Genomic DNA, 19,207 nt, shown 5'->3' on the forward strand with positions numbered 1-19,207 from the left:
CTCCAGTACATCCAGAACTCTGCTGCCGGCCTGCTCACCCGCTCCCGCGATCACATCACCCCTGTTCTCCAGAACCTCCATTGGCTTCCCGTCACACAGCGGATCCAATAGAAAATCCTTCTCCTCATCCACAAATCCCTCCACAATCAAGCGTGCCCCATGAGACCCATTTGAGCAGCGTGTGAGGCTGCATGTCTAGTGATGCGTCCCTTACACCCGCCGGAGGTCAAAGCGGGTTCGTTACAGTTAAATGTGCTACTTTGTGTGGGTGTGGTCACGTGCATTATCGAGGGCCAGCCTGCTTGTTTGTATCACCTTTCCTTATCACAAAAGCGTGTTAACCTAAAGACCAGAAAGTACACAACAGTTCATCGACAGTTCATGCCCGCAGTACAACAAGTAGACAAGCTTTCCAACCGCTGCTGGATGGAGAGGCTGGATGGAGAGCCTCTCTCCTTAAGTTGTATTTGAGTTAGTTTCCTATAAAGCTCTTCTCACAGAAAATAAACCTGATATGGGTTTGATGTATGAATGAGTTCACCACGGGCTATACAGCAACACATTATTTAACTAACTTAACTTATGTTACGTCATTTACCACAACACATGGAAACCTATTGAAACCCTTTAACCGGCTTTCCTTTTCCCTAAAGAGGAGAATGCGTTGCTTTCACTAATGACCGCAGAAGCTGAAGAGCAGAGGAGCCCAGAGCACCTGAATGCGTCATGAGGTCACCTCTGCAGGTGCATTGAATAATCGGATGTGATTGGTTCTTGCAGCGTTTCTGCCAACCAATCCAGAAGAAGTCGACTGACGCCAGTCTTACATCGAGCCGCAGCTTAAGTCAATTCAAACTTGTATTACGATTTGTTTAAACTGTGACCGGAGCAGCTCCACCTATCCGCCGTGAGCCTCCGGTGAACTGTACCGGAGCAGCTCCACCTGTCCGCCGTGAGCCCCCGGTGAACTGTACCGGAGCAGCTCCACCTGTCCGCCGTGAGCCTCCGGTAAACTGTACCAGAGCTGTTCGTCGTGTTCCGGTCCTGCCTCCCCGACTCTCTGGCCCGAAGAGCCCGCAGCGCGGCGGCCAGTGACAGCCACCATGTCTGGTTTAATACTGCAGGTAAAATAATGGCCACACAATAATGGCCACTTATTGTGTAATACGTCAAATTGAGTTTAATTGGCATGGAGCCGTGACGTGGCAACATTAATAGCCGAAGTTACGTTGTAACTCTCGGTGCTGCGCTACAGACATGCGCACTGGATTTTCCTGTTCGTCTGGTTTCCCTCCTCGTCGTTCATCTTTGTTGCAGTCCAGGAATGACCTCCTGAGCTCATATTTAATAAAGACACGAGGAGGAGTTCACTCAGCTATGTGTTGGTCTTGATGAAAGAAGATGAATTGCTTAGGAGATTTAGTTCTATAATTCAACATCCTTTTTGTTGTTGTAAATTGAGGAAATGAAATGTAGCATTGTAACAAGTGTCGTGTCTCTAGGGCCAGCCTTCCACATGAATACATGTAGAACTGTGTCATGCATTGGTCACGATGACGTCAAGGCTCGTTGGGTCTTCAGGAGCCAGACAGACTTGTTTTGCCAGCAGAACGCGTGTCCTCCTTGAGGAGGCGTGTCCTCCTTGAGGAGGCGTGTCCTCCTTGAGGAGGCGTGTCCCCGAGGGGGCGTGTCCTCCTCAGATCTCACTTGGGTGTATTGCTGGGCACCTTAAATCGTCAAATATTTGGACACACAACCTGTTCAATAAGAATCAACTAAAAATACATTTGTGATTTTTCATGTAGGGGAAATTACTTTTCAAAAACCGACTGGTTGATTGTTCATGAAATCCATGATAAATTTGAGTAATCTTGCCCCAGTGCTGCATTGCCAGTGGAGTAGAGAGCGTCGGCTCTGCATCCATAACTGTGGTCCCTCCATGGGATTAATGGTCTTCCACTTGTTCCTCCTTCATCAACTTGTTCCTCCTTTCTTACACTTGTGTGTTTTGCCTAGTGTCATTGTTCCCCCTAAATGGGTGGAGACATGTCTGTAGTGTGTATGGTAGCTGGTGCTTTCATTTCATCAGTGTTGAACTCCACTGATCCGTGTCAGCGCTTTGTAATGTTGCAGCTGTCTACGTTTAAATGTTCTCTCTTTATTTCACATTGTGTGAAAAGCATGGAGTCTAGCTTAAAGGGACATTTATTGCAAATGACTTTGATTTCAGCTCCTGATATCGCTGTGTATTGATAAATCTTAAAGAAATGCGTTGAAAGACATGGGTGAAAGCGCTAGACCCTTATGTTTGGTGCTAGTATGTATTGTAATGTGCAATGTAACCTGTGATGCATAACGAGGTATCACAATACCGACCGAGTGATGAGACATTAAAGCAGCTGTGGTGTCCTTCAGAGTGACAAACTGCAGGCTCTGGATGAGGGGGACATTCTGGACCCAGAATTTCAGCAGCGTTTGGAAGATGCTCGTACTCGCCTCAGGCAGGAGATCCAGCGGGAGCTGAAGATCAAGGAGGCTGCTGAGAGACTCCGGCGGGCCGTCACCAATCGCAAAAACGCCGCCGACGTGGAGGGCCAGCTCAAAGCCTCGAGCCGTAAGCTGGAGAAGCTGCACTGGGAGCTGCAGGAGCTCAACGCCAGGTCTATGGCCACCGAGAAGGACGGCACCACAGGTAACCACATTCTGCTCCTTTTGGCCAACACTTTGAGCTCTGTGGACCACGAGCACCGCAAGCAGGTCCACAGTTCCTCTTCACCAATTAAATGATGACGGTGCCTTGACTTTTCTCCTTTTCCTCTAAGAGAACATTGGCAGTCGATCATCAAAGTGACTTTCTGAACCTCATAATAATGCACATTCCAAGATTCTTAGTCTGTGCTGTTTATCAGCCACGCTTCTCTCTATGTACCTCATGTATTATACAAGTATTCAAGAAAATAATCTGAAAAATAAAAAATAACAGCCCTACATGAAGTCCTGCTCTTGTCATTGCGAGCAGTCAGAAGACGTTAAGTTCCCGTTAAGTAACGTGAAAAGACCTCATGACAATACTGTTTACGATGATTCATGAGCCTTCAGGTCTTTACCACCCGCCCACCAGCTGTCCCTCAACAAACCGTTCAACTAACTATCCTCAGCTTCTGAACAGAACGGGCAGGTTTCTATTAATTGAGGTGGATGTTGACCTTCGTGAAGTTTGAAGTCCACACAGCTCAAACCCTCCAGGAGCTTCTTTGTTGACGACCCTGCTCACCACTGAGCCCGTCGGCCCTAAATACTGAAAGTACTTCAGAGACGGCAGCAAGGCGCAATCCAGCAAAATGAAATGCATATTGTGAAGTAAATGAACAGCAGCACTTGAAGTGTATACATTTAAAATGTTTGAGACATCATGCACATATATTATTCATAACTCAGTCTCTGCATCTTTGTGTTGAGCTGATGACATCGCGATGTTCACTTCATAAAACAAAGTGTCTTCTCTTCACCCAATATTCCAAACCCGGCAGCAGAAAACACTCCATTGCGTTCCAGATGTGTGTATTGAGCTGCACAGCTGGATCATGCAGCACGCCCTCTGAATAACTGAAAGATTGTGCAATCACAATGTCAAGAGAGCCTCTGAAATGAATCGGCAGCAATGAAGGAGAATAGTTTCCCTTCTAAAGCCTGGTTTGTCTGCAGGCTGCTTGGAGGAGGACGACCACCTGTCAGCAGAGTCGTGTCCGTCGGACGAGGTCGCATCCCCGGTGGCCAGCCGGGTCCGAACCCTGAAGAAACAGCTCACCATGGAGACCAAAGTCAAGCAGGGCGCTGAGAACATGATCCAGACCTACAACAACAGCTCAGTCAAGGTGCAGTGTACACACACACACACACACACACACACACTCACACACAGGGTAAATGTAATAGAATACACAGATGGGTGTGTTGTGAGGGAATGCAAAGGTAATGTAAATTCTCCTGTGGCCTGAAGGAACTCATTCATGGAGGGAACGCTTGGTGCTGGTTGGTTCTAAAAAATGGAAAAAGCACAAAGTGACCTCCAGAAGGTAGAAAAGAGGCCAAACAGTTCACGTGACGGAGCCAACAAAGACTGCGTTCTTCAAATAGAAAATATTATATTGCACGTTCTTGGTTCATTCTGTGTGTTTGTGTTCATGAACAAGGAGTGAATATCCAGTGTGGGCCAATTGGACCACAGAGACGCTGCAAAGGGTGTCAGTTTGTAAAGCAATCAAGATTATTGGTGCCAAATGCAAAACTCTCCTGTCACTGGTTGTGTTGCATCATGCAAATTTATTAAAGGGTTCAAGTGTTTGCCTAACAACATCTTTGAACTGTACATTATTGTAGAAGCAGTACTGCCTCCAGTACCTTATTGCTTTTATAATACGGTTACATGAAACATTATGAAAACTCCCACTCCCCCAAAAAGATCAAAGTTTACCCGGAACATGTTCAACATGTATTGTTATTATGAATGACAGAACTCTTCACCAATGATACTGTAAGATACTTCAGTAATTGTAGTTGGAATTGTTCACTAGAGCTTGGTAGTTTTTAAGAAGTACAGCGCAGAGGAAAGGGAGAAAGACGGATCTGGTCTTGGCTGAGTACTTAAATGATAAGCTACTTCAAACGCACCACGGATATCCTACTGGAACTACAGGAAATGAACATTTAATATGCAGGAGCTCACACTGCTGACTGTCTGTATTACTATTTGGCCACAACTGATCGCATTCATCATACACGATCCAATAAATTCAATTCAGTTCATTTTGTAGAGCCCAGAATTACAAATTATGCTCGGAGGGCTTTACAATCTGTACACGTGACATCCTGTCCCAGGACCTCACATCTGATCAGGAAAAACTCCCCAAATAAAGATAGTAGAAACCCTTTCACAGGGAAAACCGGAAGAACCTTCATAGAGCAACGGAGGAGGATCCTCTCCAGGATGGATAGACCAATAGATGTCATGTGATCAGAATGAGCAACGTAACAGAGTTACAGCACGTTACATGAATATGACAGAAACTATTCATATAATGAGCGGCAGGCATGGACCACGATCCATGAAGCAGACGGAAGTAGAGAGGTGGGGCAGGAGACGGGAGATAGGAGCTATGGCCCCAGGAGGCATGGCCCCAGGAGGCGAGGCCCCAGGAGGCGAGGCCCCAGGAGGCGAGGCCCCAGGAGGCGAGGCCCCAGGAGGCGAGGCCCCAGGAGGCAGGGCCCCAGGAGGCAGGGCCCCAGGAGGCGAGGCCCCAGGAGGCAGGGCCCCAGGAGGCAGGGCCCCAGGAGGCAGGGCCCCAGGAGGCAGGGCCCAGGAGGCAGGACCCCATAATACTTGGTTCGCATCAGGTCTTGCTGGATCAGGATTCCTCTGCATTGAACAACATGCATTCAGCTCCCGTTTATTCTGCAGGACAGGAAGATGATGACCTCAGCCCAGCAGATGCTGCAGGACAGTCGCACTAAGATTGAGCTCCTGCGCATGCAGATAATCAAAGTCAGCCAGGCCAGAGACGGGGAGCAGGAGAGCTTGCACGGTAAAGCTCAGACGCAGCATCAGGAGTCTCATGTTAACTTAACCAAATGTTGACTATGAACAAAACGTGTCACAAAATAATCCAATACATTTTTCATTTTGAGTGTGAGGTCAAGTAACTGCTGTCAAGGTGAAGAATGGTTTTACGTTCTCAAATACAGCAAGAATGAATGAATTGGTTTTTAGTTTAAGTTTGCTTGACATTCATAATTTCACAGGACTTTGTGAAAACCAGATATGCATCGCCCAGCCCTCGTAATGTAAAGGATTTTGTTTGCATTCATTTGACAACATGGACTGTTGCGTTGTAGTCCTGTGCTTCTAAAGCGTTGTGTGGTTCAGGGACCTTCAGGGTTCTGCTTCCTGGTTCTGCTCTCAGGGCACCCTGTGCAGGAGCTCAGTCCTCTGGAGCGCCGGCTCGCTGACCTCGTGCGCCACATGAAGATTGAATCGGCAGTCGCAGAAGGAGCCAAGAACGTGGTGAAGCAGCTGAGTGGGCGCAAGATCCAGGACCGCCGCGTACTAGCAGAGGTGGGTTCAGCGGTTCGGTCCGATTCTGGCAACCTAACCAAGTCGTGATTTAATGGAGATCAGAGACACAACTAACCCAAATAAGGTCCAGATATAGCCACAGTCATGTAAACCTGCATTGAGAGAAAGCACAGTGACAGAAGAGGTAGCAATGTGCGCTGACGGGACAGGACCGTGAAGAGCAGCTGCTTGGGACTGCTTCAGCCTGAGGGGAAGCTAATGCTGAGGGCCGCTGCATGGTCCTCTGAAGAAATGGTGCTAGACATGTATATAGGCTATATGTACATTACAAAAGGTTATATAACTCTAACAGTACACTGTTAAACAACACATACTAGTACCAGTAGCCCATCATAAAACATATTATCTGTTTGTTACACCTATACTCGAGCACAGCTCCTCGCTTCATCCCAAATGATTCTAGGGTTATAGTTTGTATCACTGATCGTCTGGTGTTTATAGAGAAGACTTTAAAGTAAGCAGTTATGTTACCAGCGTCAGATCTACAGAGATGGTCCCAATGACCGTTCCATCTCGCCCTCAGGCTCAGGCGCGCATGCAGGAGTCGTCTCAGAAGGTGAATTTGTTAAGTCTGTCCCTGGAGAGGCGCTTCAGCGAGCTGCCTCGGGACCATCCCAAACACGCCGCCATCAAGGAGGAGCTGCTGGGAACGCCGCCCTCCTGCAGGAAGCCGTCCAGCACGCCGTCCTCTTCTTCCTCTTCCTCCTCTTCCTTCAAACCAGCAAGTCTAACAGGTTGCTATTACTATAGTCAAATAGCTATTTATTTTATTGCTTCATTAAATAACTTCAGTGGTGGAAAGTATATTTACCCTTAAGTACTCAAATAATGTACTTAAGTCAAATCTTGAAATACAATTTCACTTTTTACATCAATACATTTCAGAGAGAACCACCACTACATTCATAAAACAACTTTAGTCATTTTTCACATGAATAAATACAGTAGCTGCTCGTGTGACGTAAAAAGCAGCGGTGAGCATGTCAGCAGCCCCAGGAAAGATGAGAGTGAACGTTATTAATAAAAAAGGCTGGCTGTATGAAAGTACATCCTAATTGTTCCATACTGGATGACTGCACATCATGCTTTACAGTATCAGCTGAATGTATAAACATAACTGGAAGCAGCAGTGCTGCTCATCCTTTCATTCTCCCTCTGGCCAGCAGCCAAGAAAAGCTCTGTGACCTCTTTACCATGTGAAGTCTGAAACTACTGCTGCAGCTGCTACTGCTACTGCTACTACTGTTACAGCTACTACTGCTACAGCTACTGCAGCTGCTACTCCTACTGCTACTACTGCTACAGTTACTGCTACTGCTACTACAGCTACTACTCCTACTGCTACTACTGCTACTACTGCTACTACTGCTACTGCTACTACAGCTACTACTCCTACTGCTACTACTGCTACAGTTACTGCTACTGCTACTACAGCTACTACTCCTACTGCTACTACTGCTACTACTGCTACTGCTACTACAGCTACTACTCCTACTGCTACTACTGCTACAGCTACTGCAGCTACTACTGCTAGAGCTGCTACAGCTACTGGAGTAGCTGTCGAAGCTGTACAATAAATGTCATGTGTACAATAAAGCACAATAGAGGTCATGTGACCAGAAGGACAATAGAAGTCATGTGACCAGAAGGACAATAGAAGTCATGTGACCAGAAGGACAATAGAAGTCATGTGACCAGAAGGACAATAGAAGTCATGTGACGAGCAGGACAATAGAAGTCATGTGACCAGAAGTACAATAGATACTATATATTATATAACAAACTACTTATTATACATTAATAAACTAGCTTCACCACAAACACCAACAGTACAATGCATGTATCGATGCATCCGTATTTATGAAATGATAATCATCAATAATTCGCGGTGGAGCACACGGACCAGAGAGTAGCATGTTGAATAATGTTCTTCAGTTGTAACATTCCTGTGCTGGTTCTGTGACTTGTATCGGAGGTTAGAGAACCTCTTCCACCACTCAATAGCTTCTCATCTGACGTCTCTGTTTTATCAACGGTACCGTTGTCTTCCTCAAGCATTTTCATGTTTTCCTTTTAACTTCACTGATGATTTCTCAAGACTGCATGAAACTCCCGCAGGCCGGCTGGAGGTGTGTCTGATGGGCTGCCAGGACCTGCTGGAGTCGGTTCCGGGCCGCGGTCGTGTGAGCGTCGCCCCGGCCGCCGCGGTCAGCGTCTCCGACGGGAGGTCAGTGAAGCCCAGAGCCGGCCTATCGGGACGCGGTGCCGGGGCCAAGACCTCCAAGGCTGAAGACCTGTCCTGTAAGTCATCACTGCTACTCTGCTTCCCTTTAGGACACGGGGTCTCACACCGCCTTGTCACGCCCTCTTTGGAGTAAGACACATGTTCACGCCCAACAACACTGCCCCAAACGCTCCGTGCTGAACCTTTGAGCAAGACTCTGACCCCCAGCAGCTCCTTGCTCCTTCATCACTATGGATACACTGCACAGGATCATTTCTTCCTTTCTGTGGGATTAATAAAGGATTATAAGCATGTTATAAGCGTGTTGGCCTCCTCACGGTTCTTCAACCTGACAACACACTATGTATAAGACACTTTATTTATGTACATGCTTATGAATTAGCTAAGCAAACCATTGAAATGAAATTGGTCTTTCACAAATCTAACAACATAATTTGAAAAGAAACTCTGCCCATGAGAAGTTTGGGGCGGAGCCTCTGTGACCCGTGTGTACATAGTCATAGACATTTTAGAACTTTTTCCTTCATCACGAGATGAAGAAGTCTTTCTCCATACAAAATTGTTGCGTTTGAAAATAAATAAATAAATGTCTTGTTGTAACAACATATTACTTTATCTAGTTTTATCATAAACCAACATATTAATTTTCCCTTTTAATATTACTGTGGGCTCACTAATTACCGAAGGCTGCTGGTCGTACTGTGAATATCATGTCTTCATGGCAGCTGACATTATGTGTGTCTTCATGACATCCTCACAGCTGTCGTGTGTGTGTGTCTGTCTGTGTGTGTGTGTGTGTGTGTGTGTGTGTGTGTGTGTGTGTGTGTGTGTGTGTGTGTGTGTGTGTGTGTGTGTGTGTGTGTGTGTGTGTGTGTGTGTGTGTCGTCTCAGCGGAGATAAGTGCCGTGCTGAAGGTGGACAACCGGGTCGTGGGGCGCACACACTGGCGCCAGCTGGGCAAAGAGGCCTGGGGCCAGAGCTTCAGCATCGAGCTGGAACGGGTGAGTGGTACCTCGTTACGACTGTTTCACCAGGTTCCTTCACAGGACACAGTGTGTTTCACCAGGTTCCTTCACAGGACACAGTGTGTTTCACCAGGTTCCTTCACAGGACACAGTGTGTTTCACCAGGTTCCTTCACAGGACACAGTGTGTTTCACCAGGTTCCTTCACAGGACACAGTGTGTTTCACCAGGTTCCTTCACAGGACACAGTGTGTTTCACCAGGTTCCTTCACAGGACACAGTGTGTTTCACCAGGTTCCTTCACAAAAAACAATACCATTTGGTCATAATATGGTTCAACAATTCTAACGTTCCTTCACAGGACAGAACGTGTCTGGCTGATGGGGTCTGGCTCTGGATGTGTAAAGAGCAGTGTTTAAACCTCTGAGTCTGTGTTTTACTTTTGTATTTGTTAAATGTTATCACAGATGGAGGGGATGATGGTGAATCTAAGAATAAAAGGTTAATTTCCGTAGCTACATTTCTGCCCTGCTGGCTTAATGTATGCTCATCTCATGACTTTTGGGTAACGGCTTAAAAACAATGACATCTGGCCCCAAGGTCTTTGGTCTGACTCTGCTCATGTAATCCCAACGTAAACCCTGACATTGGCTCTAATCTGGTTTAACGCATTCACGGCCAGCATCCCAGTCCAGGACTCTGCATGGAACGTTCTCTCTGTTTACCAGTGAGTCGTTAGGTTTTAAGGTGAAGTCACAGGTTTGACTGGTACAGGTCAGTTTACTAAAGACGAGACGTTTCACGCTTTTAGAGTCTCTCTCTTTGTGTCACTGAAGACGTCTTACAAAAGATGGTTTTCTCAAGTCTGTTCCACCAAATGTAGTAATCCATTGTTCTGGCCAATAACACGGATGAAATGAATACCGGTGGTGTGTGATGTGTAATGTGTGTGTGATGCAGTCCAGAGAGCTGGAGATCGCCGTGTCCTGGAGAGACTGGCGCGCGCTGAGCGCCGTCAAGTTCCTGCGTCTGGAGGAGTTCCTGGACAACCAGCGACACGGCATGTGCCTGCAGCTGGAGCCGCAGGGCCTGCTCTTCATCGAGGTGAGTGTGTGTGTGTGTGTGTGTGTGTGTGTGTGTGAGTGTGAGACTAGTCAAGTGCATGATTCCTAACCAGCGGCTCATTTCCAGGTGAAGTTCCTGAACCCTGTCATCGAGCGGCGCTCCAAACTCCAGAGGCAGAGGAGGATTTTCCCCAAAGAAAAAGGTGAGAACATTTATTCCTATTACATCAGTTCTTCCTGGAGGTCTTATTTATTTATTATAAGTATTGATAGTTTAGTTATGAGACAGTTGTGAGGAGGAGAAGCATCAGGTCACACAACACAACGTGCTGAAGACGTACGCTGAACGTGGTCATGAAGTAAAGAGTCCAGGAACAACACCACCTTCATGACAAAGCGCTCTCAGCCGAACACTGGCTCATACTCGTGTTCCTGTGTGTATTTGCTTGCTGATGAGTGAAAAGAATAGAATAATAATGGCATGAAAACATGGCGTCTTTGAGCAGCTAGAAATAAGTTGACTATAATGTCACAAAGTGATCCTTTACCTCTGCAGAAAACCGTGTAGCTCATGACCCTTAGCAGTGATCTACTTTCACTGAAACAGCTGCAATGAAGCTTCTGTGTTTCCACCAGCGTCTCACAGTGATGCAGAGGATGCATGTGGTCCTCTGTGTCTCTTCAGAGGAATAATGTGCTGAGCCAGAACCAAACCAAGAAAACTATTCTCTCTAAAAGCACCTGAAGAGCAAGTCTGCAGATCTCCTGATGAATACATGGCTAAAGGCCTCCTTTGGATTTACATTGCTTATCTTCTAATCACATTACGTTCTGATTAATTACCATTTTATGAATGGAGGGTCCTTTTTTATCTGTCTGTAGCACAGTGAATGTGCCCGACATGAACTAATAAAAATGAGTTGGCTGATGAGAACGCCTTCAGATTGGATCTCCTTTGTTCCTCCTCACAGGGAAGGACTTCCTGCGAGCGGCCCAGATGAACATGAACTTTGCCACATGGGGCCGTTTGATGATGAGCATCCTGCCGCCCTGCAGCTCCCTGGAGCCCATGAGCCCCCCGGCCCTCAGCCCACCTCTAGCGCGGTACGGCCTGAGACCACAGTCATGAGCACTGACCCGCAGTCACACAGTGTAGTATGATGACAACATGTGAGCTCATTACAATGAGCATGATCACCAGTCATCTAAATTCAACCAACAGAGTAGTGTGTGGATGTGTCTACTTCCTGTCCATAGAGCGCATTACACCCCCCCCCCCCCTCCACGTGAATAGTGAGGGACAAACCCCTCATAATGTTTAGCCTGTACACAAAATAAAACAATGTTTACCATCTGAACGCCTCACACACATGATGCTGGTGCCACACACACGCATGATGCTGGTGCCACACACACGCATGATGCTGGTGCCACACACACATGATGCTGTTGCCACTCACACACGATGCTGTTGCCACTCACACACATGATGCTGTTGCCACTCACACACATGATGCTGGTGCCACTCACACACATGATGCTGTTGCCACTCACACACACATGATGCTGTTGCCACTCACACACACATGATGCTGTTGCCACTCACACACACATGATGCTGTTGCCACTCACACACACATGATGCTGGTGCTACTCACACGCATGATACTGTTGCCTCACACGCATGATACTGTTGCCTCACACGCATGATGCTGGTGCCACTGACACGCATGATGCTGGTGCCACTCACACACATGATGCTGTTTCCACTCACACATGATGCTGGTGCCACTCACACACATGATGCTGGTGCCACTCACACACATGATGCTGGTGCCACTCACACATATGATGCTGGTGCCACTCACACATATGATGCTGGTGCCACTCACACATATGATGCTGGTGCCACACACACATGATGCTGGTGCCACACACACATGATGCTGGTGCCACACACACATGATGCTGTGCTTGTCGTGGTTTTGGTGGGAACACAATGATTTTATATTCTAGCAACATATCAGCGGTTTTGAGACGGTGAACTGAGTTTGAGTGTTTTTGCTGAAAGAAGTTGATGAAGTCACAACATCTCCTCTGGTCCCCAGAGAACCTGCTGCGGGGAGTCTACGCTTGGATGAGGAACGAGCCGGCAGGTCCCCACAGCGCACGAGAAAAAGCACCAGAGACTCTCCGCCGGTAAGACTGAGAATATGAAGTCTATGTAACTTTTAGATTAAGTGCTTCAGTCGTCATGTTTCTGCTGGTTGATGAGTCTGGTGTTTCCGTTCATCTCTGTCTCTACACCAGAGGCCTGAGGAGGACCAGCAGCACCCCTCACCTCCTCCACAGTGAGTCACTCATTAGGACTGAGGCCCATTGTATGATGATGATGATGATGATGATGATGATGGAGTTCAGTCTCCATCTCTGGGCCCCACACGGCTGTAAACGCTCTCCATACACAGACGGCATCATGGTGCCGTGTGTCGTAGTGCTCATGAAGAGCTCGTTAGTGGTTCTGTGGTTTTGTGGTTCTCTCTCCTTCATGCGCTGCCTGCAGCCCGTCAGAACACAGCAGGACCGGTTCCAGATGAACGTGTGTGTGTTGACGTGTGTTTCCTGTGATGCAGCAGGAAGGAAGGACTCCACATGGAGGACTTCACCTGCGTTTCAGTTCTGGGGAGAGGCCACTTTGGTAAGGTACGCATCTCCTCCCCCTGTTCCCTGTCCCGCCTGCAGCACCCCGCACTATGACTCATAGGAACCTCCATGTCTTCATGACTTCCACCGTTTCTCCTGTGACGGATCAAAGGTGCTGCTGGCAGAGAATAAGAAGTCTGGCAAACTGTTCGCCATCAAAGCCCTGAAGAAAGGCGACATCGTGACCCGAGACGAGGTGGACAGGTGAGGGGGCGGGGCTTCATGAGGGCTGAATCAAAGGGAGCCGCGTCAGCGTGGAGATCTTTGTCTCACCAGATGACAGCAGTCTATATAGTTTTATTCACTAGATGACAGCAGTCTATATAGTTTTATTCACCAGATGACAGCAGTCTATATAGTTTTATTCACTAGATGACAGCAGTCTATATAGTTTTATTCACTAGATGACAGCAGTCTATATAGTTTTATTCACTAGATGACAGCAGTCTATATAGTTTTATTCACCAGATGACAGCAGTCTATATAGTTTTATTCACTAGATGACAGCTGTCTATATAGTTTTATTCAACAGATGACAGAAGTCTGTATTTTAGTTTTACTTCTAATCATGTGAAGTCAGCTGTTCTCAGGAGCTGCAGTGTAACCTGTTCATCTCTGAAAGACGTGTAGATGTTGAAGGCTTGAACAGCAAAGCAGTTCTTTTGCCCTGTTAGCAGGTTAGCATGTAGCATCTGTTACCAAGGTGATCTGCCCAATTAAAAGTGAGCCAGCTTTGCCCAGTCATCCAGACAGCTGGATCAGCTGATCTCCCTCTGCCCGGCCAGTGCTGCTCAGTGCTGCTTAATACTGCTTAGTGCTGCGTGATGCTGCCTAATACTGCCTCTCTAACGTGTGTGCGTGTGTGTGTGTGTGTGTGCGTGTGCGTGTCCAGCCTCATGTGTGAAAAGAGGATCTTTGAGGTGATCAACAGCTCCCAGCATCCCTTCCTGGTGAACCTGTACGGCTGCTTCCAGACTGCAGACCACGTGTGCTTTGTGATGGCCTACTCGCCCGGAGGAGACCTCATGACTCACATCCACAGCAGCATCTTCACTGAGGAGCAAACTCGGTACACAGCACTCGCACCGCGCACCCGGTAGGAAGCCGCAGAAGATGCTTCTGTTCTTTCATCCCTCTCTCTGCTTTCAGCTTTTATTCGTCCTGTGTGCTGCTCGGCCTGGAGTTCCTACACCAAAAGCAAATAGTGTACAGGTGAGTCCTCCTCTCCTCTGCCAACAGCAGTACTCCTACTGGTGCATGTTGGGAGCCTGCTGGTGTTGCTTTGTGTCTGTCAGGGATCTGAAGCTGGACAATCTGCTGATGGACGCGGATGGTTTCGTCAGGATAGCAGACTTTGGCTTGTGCAAAGAAGGTACGATCATTATGTCTTTCACTGAACTCGGTACGTGGCAATACTGTCATAATCGTTATGGAAGCGATCGTCTCCTGAACCGCTTCACGCCGTCGGTGCTGTGAGGCGCGCTAGTGAGCTGTGTGTGTGCAGGTATGGGCCACGGGGACCGCACCACCACGTTCTGCGGCACACCAGAGTTCCTGGCTCCAGAGGTGCTGACCGACAACACGTACACCCGCAGTGTGGACTGGTGGGGCCTGGGGGTCCTGATCTATGAGATGCTGGTGGGGGAGGTCAGTAGAAACGGGACCAACCAATCTTCTCTCCTTTCGCTCTCCTCTCATCTCCTCCTCCTCTCCCCTTTCCTCCCCAAACGCAGACACACGGTCGATCTGTACTGTAACACAACCACAGAAGGACCAGAACCTTCTCGAACCGCATTCAGTTTGTGCTGCTCTCTGTTCTCTGCTCTCAGTCTCCTTTCCCAGGTGATGATGAGGAGGAGGTGTTTGAAAGCATCGTCAACGATGACGCGCGCTACCCTCGCTTCCTTTCTCCTGAGTCTGTGTCCCTCATTCAGAAGGTGGGCTCAACAAACCGATCTGGATTCTCTATAGGAGCTTTCTGTGGAGATTTCTAGACGCAAAACATCTCTCGCTGTGAAGGATCTCATGCGATTATTAACTCCTCTCCGTTGCTTTCATTGCGTCTCAGCTGCTGCAGAAGAATCCTGAGAAGAGGCTCGGAGGAGGCGAGGAAGATGCCTTGGCAATCAAAAAACACAAATTCTTTCAGGTCATTATCCAGCCAGACGTTGACCCTCTGCAGAGAGGGGTCAGCGTTGTATTGTAACAGAGTAAATAATCCTAGCCTGCTCGGTGGCGGCATGTGACCGCCAGGCGGTAACCCAGCAGTTAAAGCTCATCATTATGAACCAGTTAAATACATTATTATTGTACACAACTTTATTGTCGGGCGTGTTGTTGTGGTGACTCCTGCTCCCCGTCTGTCCTCAGAGAATGGACTGGGCCGCTCTGCTGGCCAAGAACCTGAAGCCTCCCTTCCTGCCGGTCATCAGAGCGCTGAAGGACGTCAGTAACTTCGACGAGGAGTTCACTCGCCTGCAGCCGGTCCTCACCCCCCCACGCACCCCCTGCATCCTCACTGCGGAGCAACAAGACATCTTTGCTGACTTTGACTTCTCTTTCATGAGTTGACCAAAGGGACTGAAAGGCTGCTCTTGTTGTTTCTACTTTTATAAAGCGCCTCTGACTCAACAGAAGCCCAGCACTCCTCCCGCCTGGTCCATGTCGTCCCCGTGGCTGCTGGACTCGGGTCCAACAGATGCTGGTGAAGCGCAGACTGCTGCCAGGCGGTTCTTCGTGCTCATCAAGCTGGAGGAGCAATGAGCGTTCACACTGAATGAAATACGTTACCAGTGCAATTATTTTACAAATGGACATTGTTCCAGTCCTCTTGGTCCAAGAACTAAACTGTAAATATTTGTGATCTTAATGAAGAAAACTGACTCTGATGGCCAAATTGTGTCTTCTGCTATTTATTATAACCATTAGTCATCTGATGTAATGCTCTGAAAACATCCAAACTGTTCATTTAAGAGCTTATAAGCAGATTGCTCAGTCAATACAAGTGAAGACACTATCATGAAGATTATGTTCCTATATGTCAACAAGAAGGAAATATGAATGAATAAATTGATATCTGCCAGACTTTAATGACCAGGAAACTCGTCATGAACATTTATTTACATCATTAGTAGTAAAAACATTGCATTACAGTATTGCATATCATTTAGAAGTACACATGAATTAATTGTTCATTCATTAAAAACCAGAGCTGTCCAACTGGAGGCAGGCAGCATGTCCAACACTACTGCTGTCCATTGAACGCAACACTGCTGCTGTCCATTGAACGCAACACTACACATGTATTGCTGAAACGCTGTATTGCACTCTGAGCTGCTGCTCTACACTGTTCTTCCACTTCATTAGTATAGTCATACAAAAGTTATATTCAATATAAAATAGTTTATAATTGTGTCCATTAAAAGTCAAAGCCTCCTGTACATCAAGGTTGGATTAAATTCCAAAATGCAAGTAAATATTTTGTATTTCAAATAAAACTCGGGTTTGAAACATGTTAACTGACTGTCTCCCACTTCAACTCCCAGCTGGTGGTCTCCAGAGTGAAGCTGCTAAACCCTGTGAAACTTGTGCAGAAGAAACACCACAATTACAGCAACCAATCGCATGAAACACAATGACGCTTTCTACTGGGAAACTATGTGCAATTATTTAACCTGTCAATCAGGTCAGTGAACAGAGAAACCATAGCAACCACACATTTGGATTGTCTACACATGCACCTAAAACAAGTGTATATATATATATAATTGGTTTTATCAAATGTTTATGCAATATTTGACAGTAAAATTCAAAATGATTTAACAGTCGGGTGTACAATGTTCACTGCTTACATGATTCAGTGGAGTTCGTAGAAACGAGGGTCAGGTGGGACAACTACAGCTTTCACATCAGACAGTAAAGGGCTTGAAATGCTACTGAATAGCTGTAAACAACTGTTTGAATGAGGTTGAGGGCTGTAGTGCTGGTGACGGCTGCTGACAGCCACAAGGGGTGGGAGGGTGGGTGGGCAGGAAGCGTGGCCTCAAACATACTGACGGCCACGGAGGAGATGTTACATGTGGGACAACAACACAAGTGTCTTCACAAAGGGAAACGCCACACGAGCGTAATTCATCTCCCCACTTTGCAGTCAAGTGTCTGATCCCAAAATCCTGAGGTTGCTTCTGAGTGATATCCCTTTCAGTGGGACGATGTCGTGTCGTCCTAGACCTGGTCGCTGCCCTCCCTGAAGTACACTTGTTCCCACACCACCGTGCCCCACACGCAGAAGAAACCCCAGAGGTTGTTGAAGGTGCCGCGGTCGAAGGGGTTTTCATCCGCGCCGCAGTGTTTCAGGTAGGAGATGCGGTGGCGCGACATGAACTCCCAGGTGGTGGTGTTGAGGGACACCAGGTAAAGGTGGGAGCCGAGCAGCAGCAGCACGATCAGCGAGAGCAGAGCCAGCAGCACCACCACGGTCAGCAGCATGCCGTTGGTACGCAGCCACATCTGCCAGCTGGGCGCGTACCTGAAGCCCGTCCTGATGAAGCAAGCAAGAGAGAAGCCATGTGTGGCGGCTGTGCGGCGGCATGCTGACCAGCCACCGCTGAGCGGCGATGGCGTTGTACTCACCAGGCGATGTGCAGCCCCCACAGCAGCACCAGCAGCTGGACGGTCAGGTAGAACACAAACCAGCGGTGGTTCCTCTCGCCGACACAGTTCTCGATCCAGGGGCAGTGGTGGTCGTACCGCCGGACACAGTGCTGACACGTCTGGCAGTGCTTTGATCTCATTGGCTGCTGCTCGGAACAAAGGTCATTGTCTTTAGATGAAACATACAGATTAAAGTGTAAAGTTTAACCCTGTTAATTGGTGTCAACAATAAAGACAGCTGTTGCTCTACAGTAGGGCCGGTATCAGATGGATGGAGAGTTGTTTTGTGAGCTCATATAAATTAAAAGTATAAGCCATTAGCTAAAAGTAAAGTAAACGTCACCTGTGTTGTGTGTGTGTGTGTGTGTTGTGTGTGGCGTGTCTACCTGCAGCAGACAGTGGCCACAGCGGCGCTGTCTCAGGGACTTGGTGGAGGGCGGGATCATGTCCTGCTGCTCCTCCGTCACTCCCAGCGTGAACTGGCACAACACACGAGACCAACTGGTCAGAGAAGCCACCGCCCGTTTTCAGTCGCAGCATTCATGAGAACCTTTTGAGTGCTTATTGGTTGTTTACATCCGCACACACATGAAACAATAACGCCCCACTGTCACAGATAGACTGAGTCTCCTTCCGCTGGGTCTTCATCACAATGTGATGGCCAAATTTTTGAGTAACTCAAATAGTAACTTTACTGCATGCGCTCTTTCCATTAAGATACTATGAATTACATAAACCAATACAAACCACAATGTTATGTTAATAATGCATATCCCTTCAAAAGCATACAGGTCTAAACGTGTTACTCTCACATATTTGTTCTATTACGATACACTTGTAGGAGCACAGGCATGAACGCAGTCTTTTTGGTCGTTTATTTGCGCTCACAACCATTTCCCCCGTGACACACACGTTTGAAGTTGTTACCAGTAAAACCATTACCGCGGCTTAAAAAAAAAATGATTGGTGCAAAACCATCTTGACCAAGATGTGTGACGTTAGTGATGGAGAAATCAGTACTCACCTGTAAATCACTGTGATCAGACAAGATGAAGCCCGGGTCCATCAGAGACACAGCGAAGTACAGCAACACTGACACCAGCACCAGCAGGACGAACAGCACCGGCTGGACCAGCTGGCCCGTCTCCTCCTGCTTCCTCAGAGCTGACACACACACACACACACACACACACACACACACACACACACACACACACACACACACACGTGTTAACGCTACAAGTGTAGCAGGTGACATCAGTAGATATGATAATGCCATTATACGTCAAGAATGAGTGTATCTTTCCACATAGGCACAACACAATTCAACCTGTGCCTTATTAATACACTGTACATAATAATTCAGTATTGTAGATGTTACCGTTCATTATTTAGATTACTTGGTTGGATTGTGACCATGTTTCGTGTGCACTTAACCCTGTTTT

At 47.4% G+C, this 19,207-nt stretch overlaps 2 protein-coding genes across 2 annotated transcripts in view; one reads left to right on the forward strand and one right to left on the reverse strand.

Moving 5' to 3' along the window:
• Positions 1 to 1,097: 1,097 nt before the first annotated feature.
• pkn3 (protein kinase N3) lies at positions 1,098 to 16,287 on the forward strand. The gene is made up of 22 exons (XM_068574280.1): positions 1,098 to 1,124; positions 2,416 to 2,692; positions 3,706 to 3,875; positions 5,459 to 5,582; positions 5,961 to 6,112; positions 6,657 to 6,867; positions 8,252 to 8,434; positions 9,270 to 9,379; positions 10,303 to 10,446; positions 10,534 to 10,609; positions 11,378 to 11,510; positions 12,515 to 12,605; positions 12,717 to 12,757; positions 13,040 to 13,109; positions 13,222 to 13,313; positions 14,002 to 14,178; positions 14,259 to 14,321; positions 14,405 to 14,481; positions 14,614 to 14,756; positions 14,939 to 15,046; positions 15,178 to 15,258; positions 15,480 to 16,287. Exons 1-22 carry the CDS (start codon positions 1,104 to 1,106, stop codon positions 15,678 to 15,680), a joined length of 2,745 nt encoding a protein of 914 aa, XP_068430381.1. The 5' UTR covers positions 1,098 to 1,103; the 3' UTR covers positions 15,681 to 16,287.
• Positions 16,175 to 19,207, reverse strand: part of zdhhc12b (zinc finger DHHC-type palmitoyltransferase 12b) — a 3,529-nt gene continuing 496 nt past the window's right edge. Inside the window, exons 2-5 of the mRNA XM_068574281.1 lie at positions 18,787 to 18,926; positions 18,149 to 18,241; positions 17,742 to 17,908; positions 16,175 to 17,649 (exon numbers count right to left, since the gene is read on the reverse strand). Of these exons, the coding sequence (XP_068430382.1) occupies positions 17,334 to 17,649; positions 17,742 to 17,908; positions 18,149 to 18,241; positions 18,787 to 18,926 (716 nt within the window). The 3' untranslated portion in view covers positions 16,175 to 17,333. The remainder of the gene's footprint in view (positions 17,650 to 17,741; positions 17,909 to 18,148; positions 18,242 to 18,786; positions 18,927 to 19,207) is intronic.

This window comes from Clinocottus analis, unplaced genomic scaffold (assembly GCF_023055335.1).
Source record: "Clinocottus analis isolate CAN_PGR_092001 unplaced genomic scaffold, fCliAna1.0.p SCAF_13, whole genome shotgun sequence".
Classification (NCBI taxonomy): Eukaryota; Metazoa; Chordata; class Actinopteri; order Perciformes; family Cottidae; genus Clinocottus; species Clinocottus analis.

Coding starts and splice junctions, on each gene's coding strand:
- pkn3 (XM_068574280.1), top strand. CDS start 1,104: ATGTCTGGTTTAATACTGCAG. Junction 9,380..10,302: donor TCAGCATCGAGCTGGAACGG/GTGAGTGGTACC, acceptor TGTGTGATGCAG/TCCAGAGAGCTGGAGATCGC. Junction 14,179..14,258: donor TTCACTGAGGAGCAAACTCG/GTACACAGCACT, acceptor CTCTGCTTTCAG/CTTTTATTCGTCCTGTGTGC.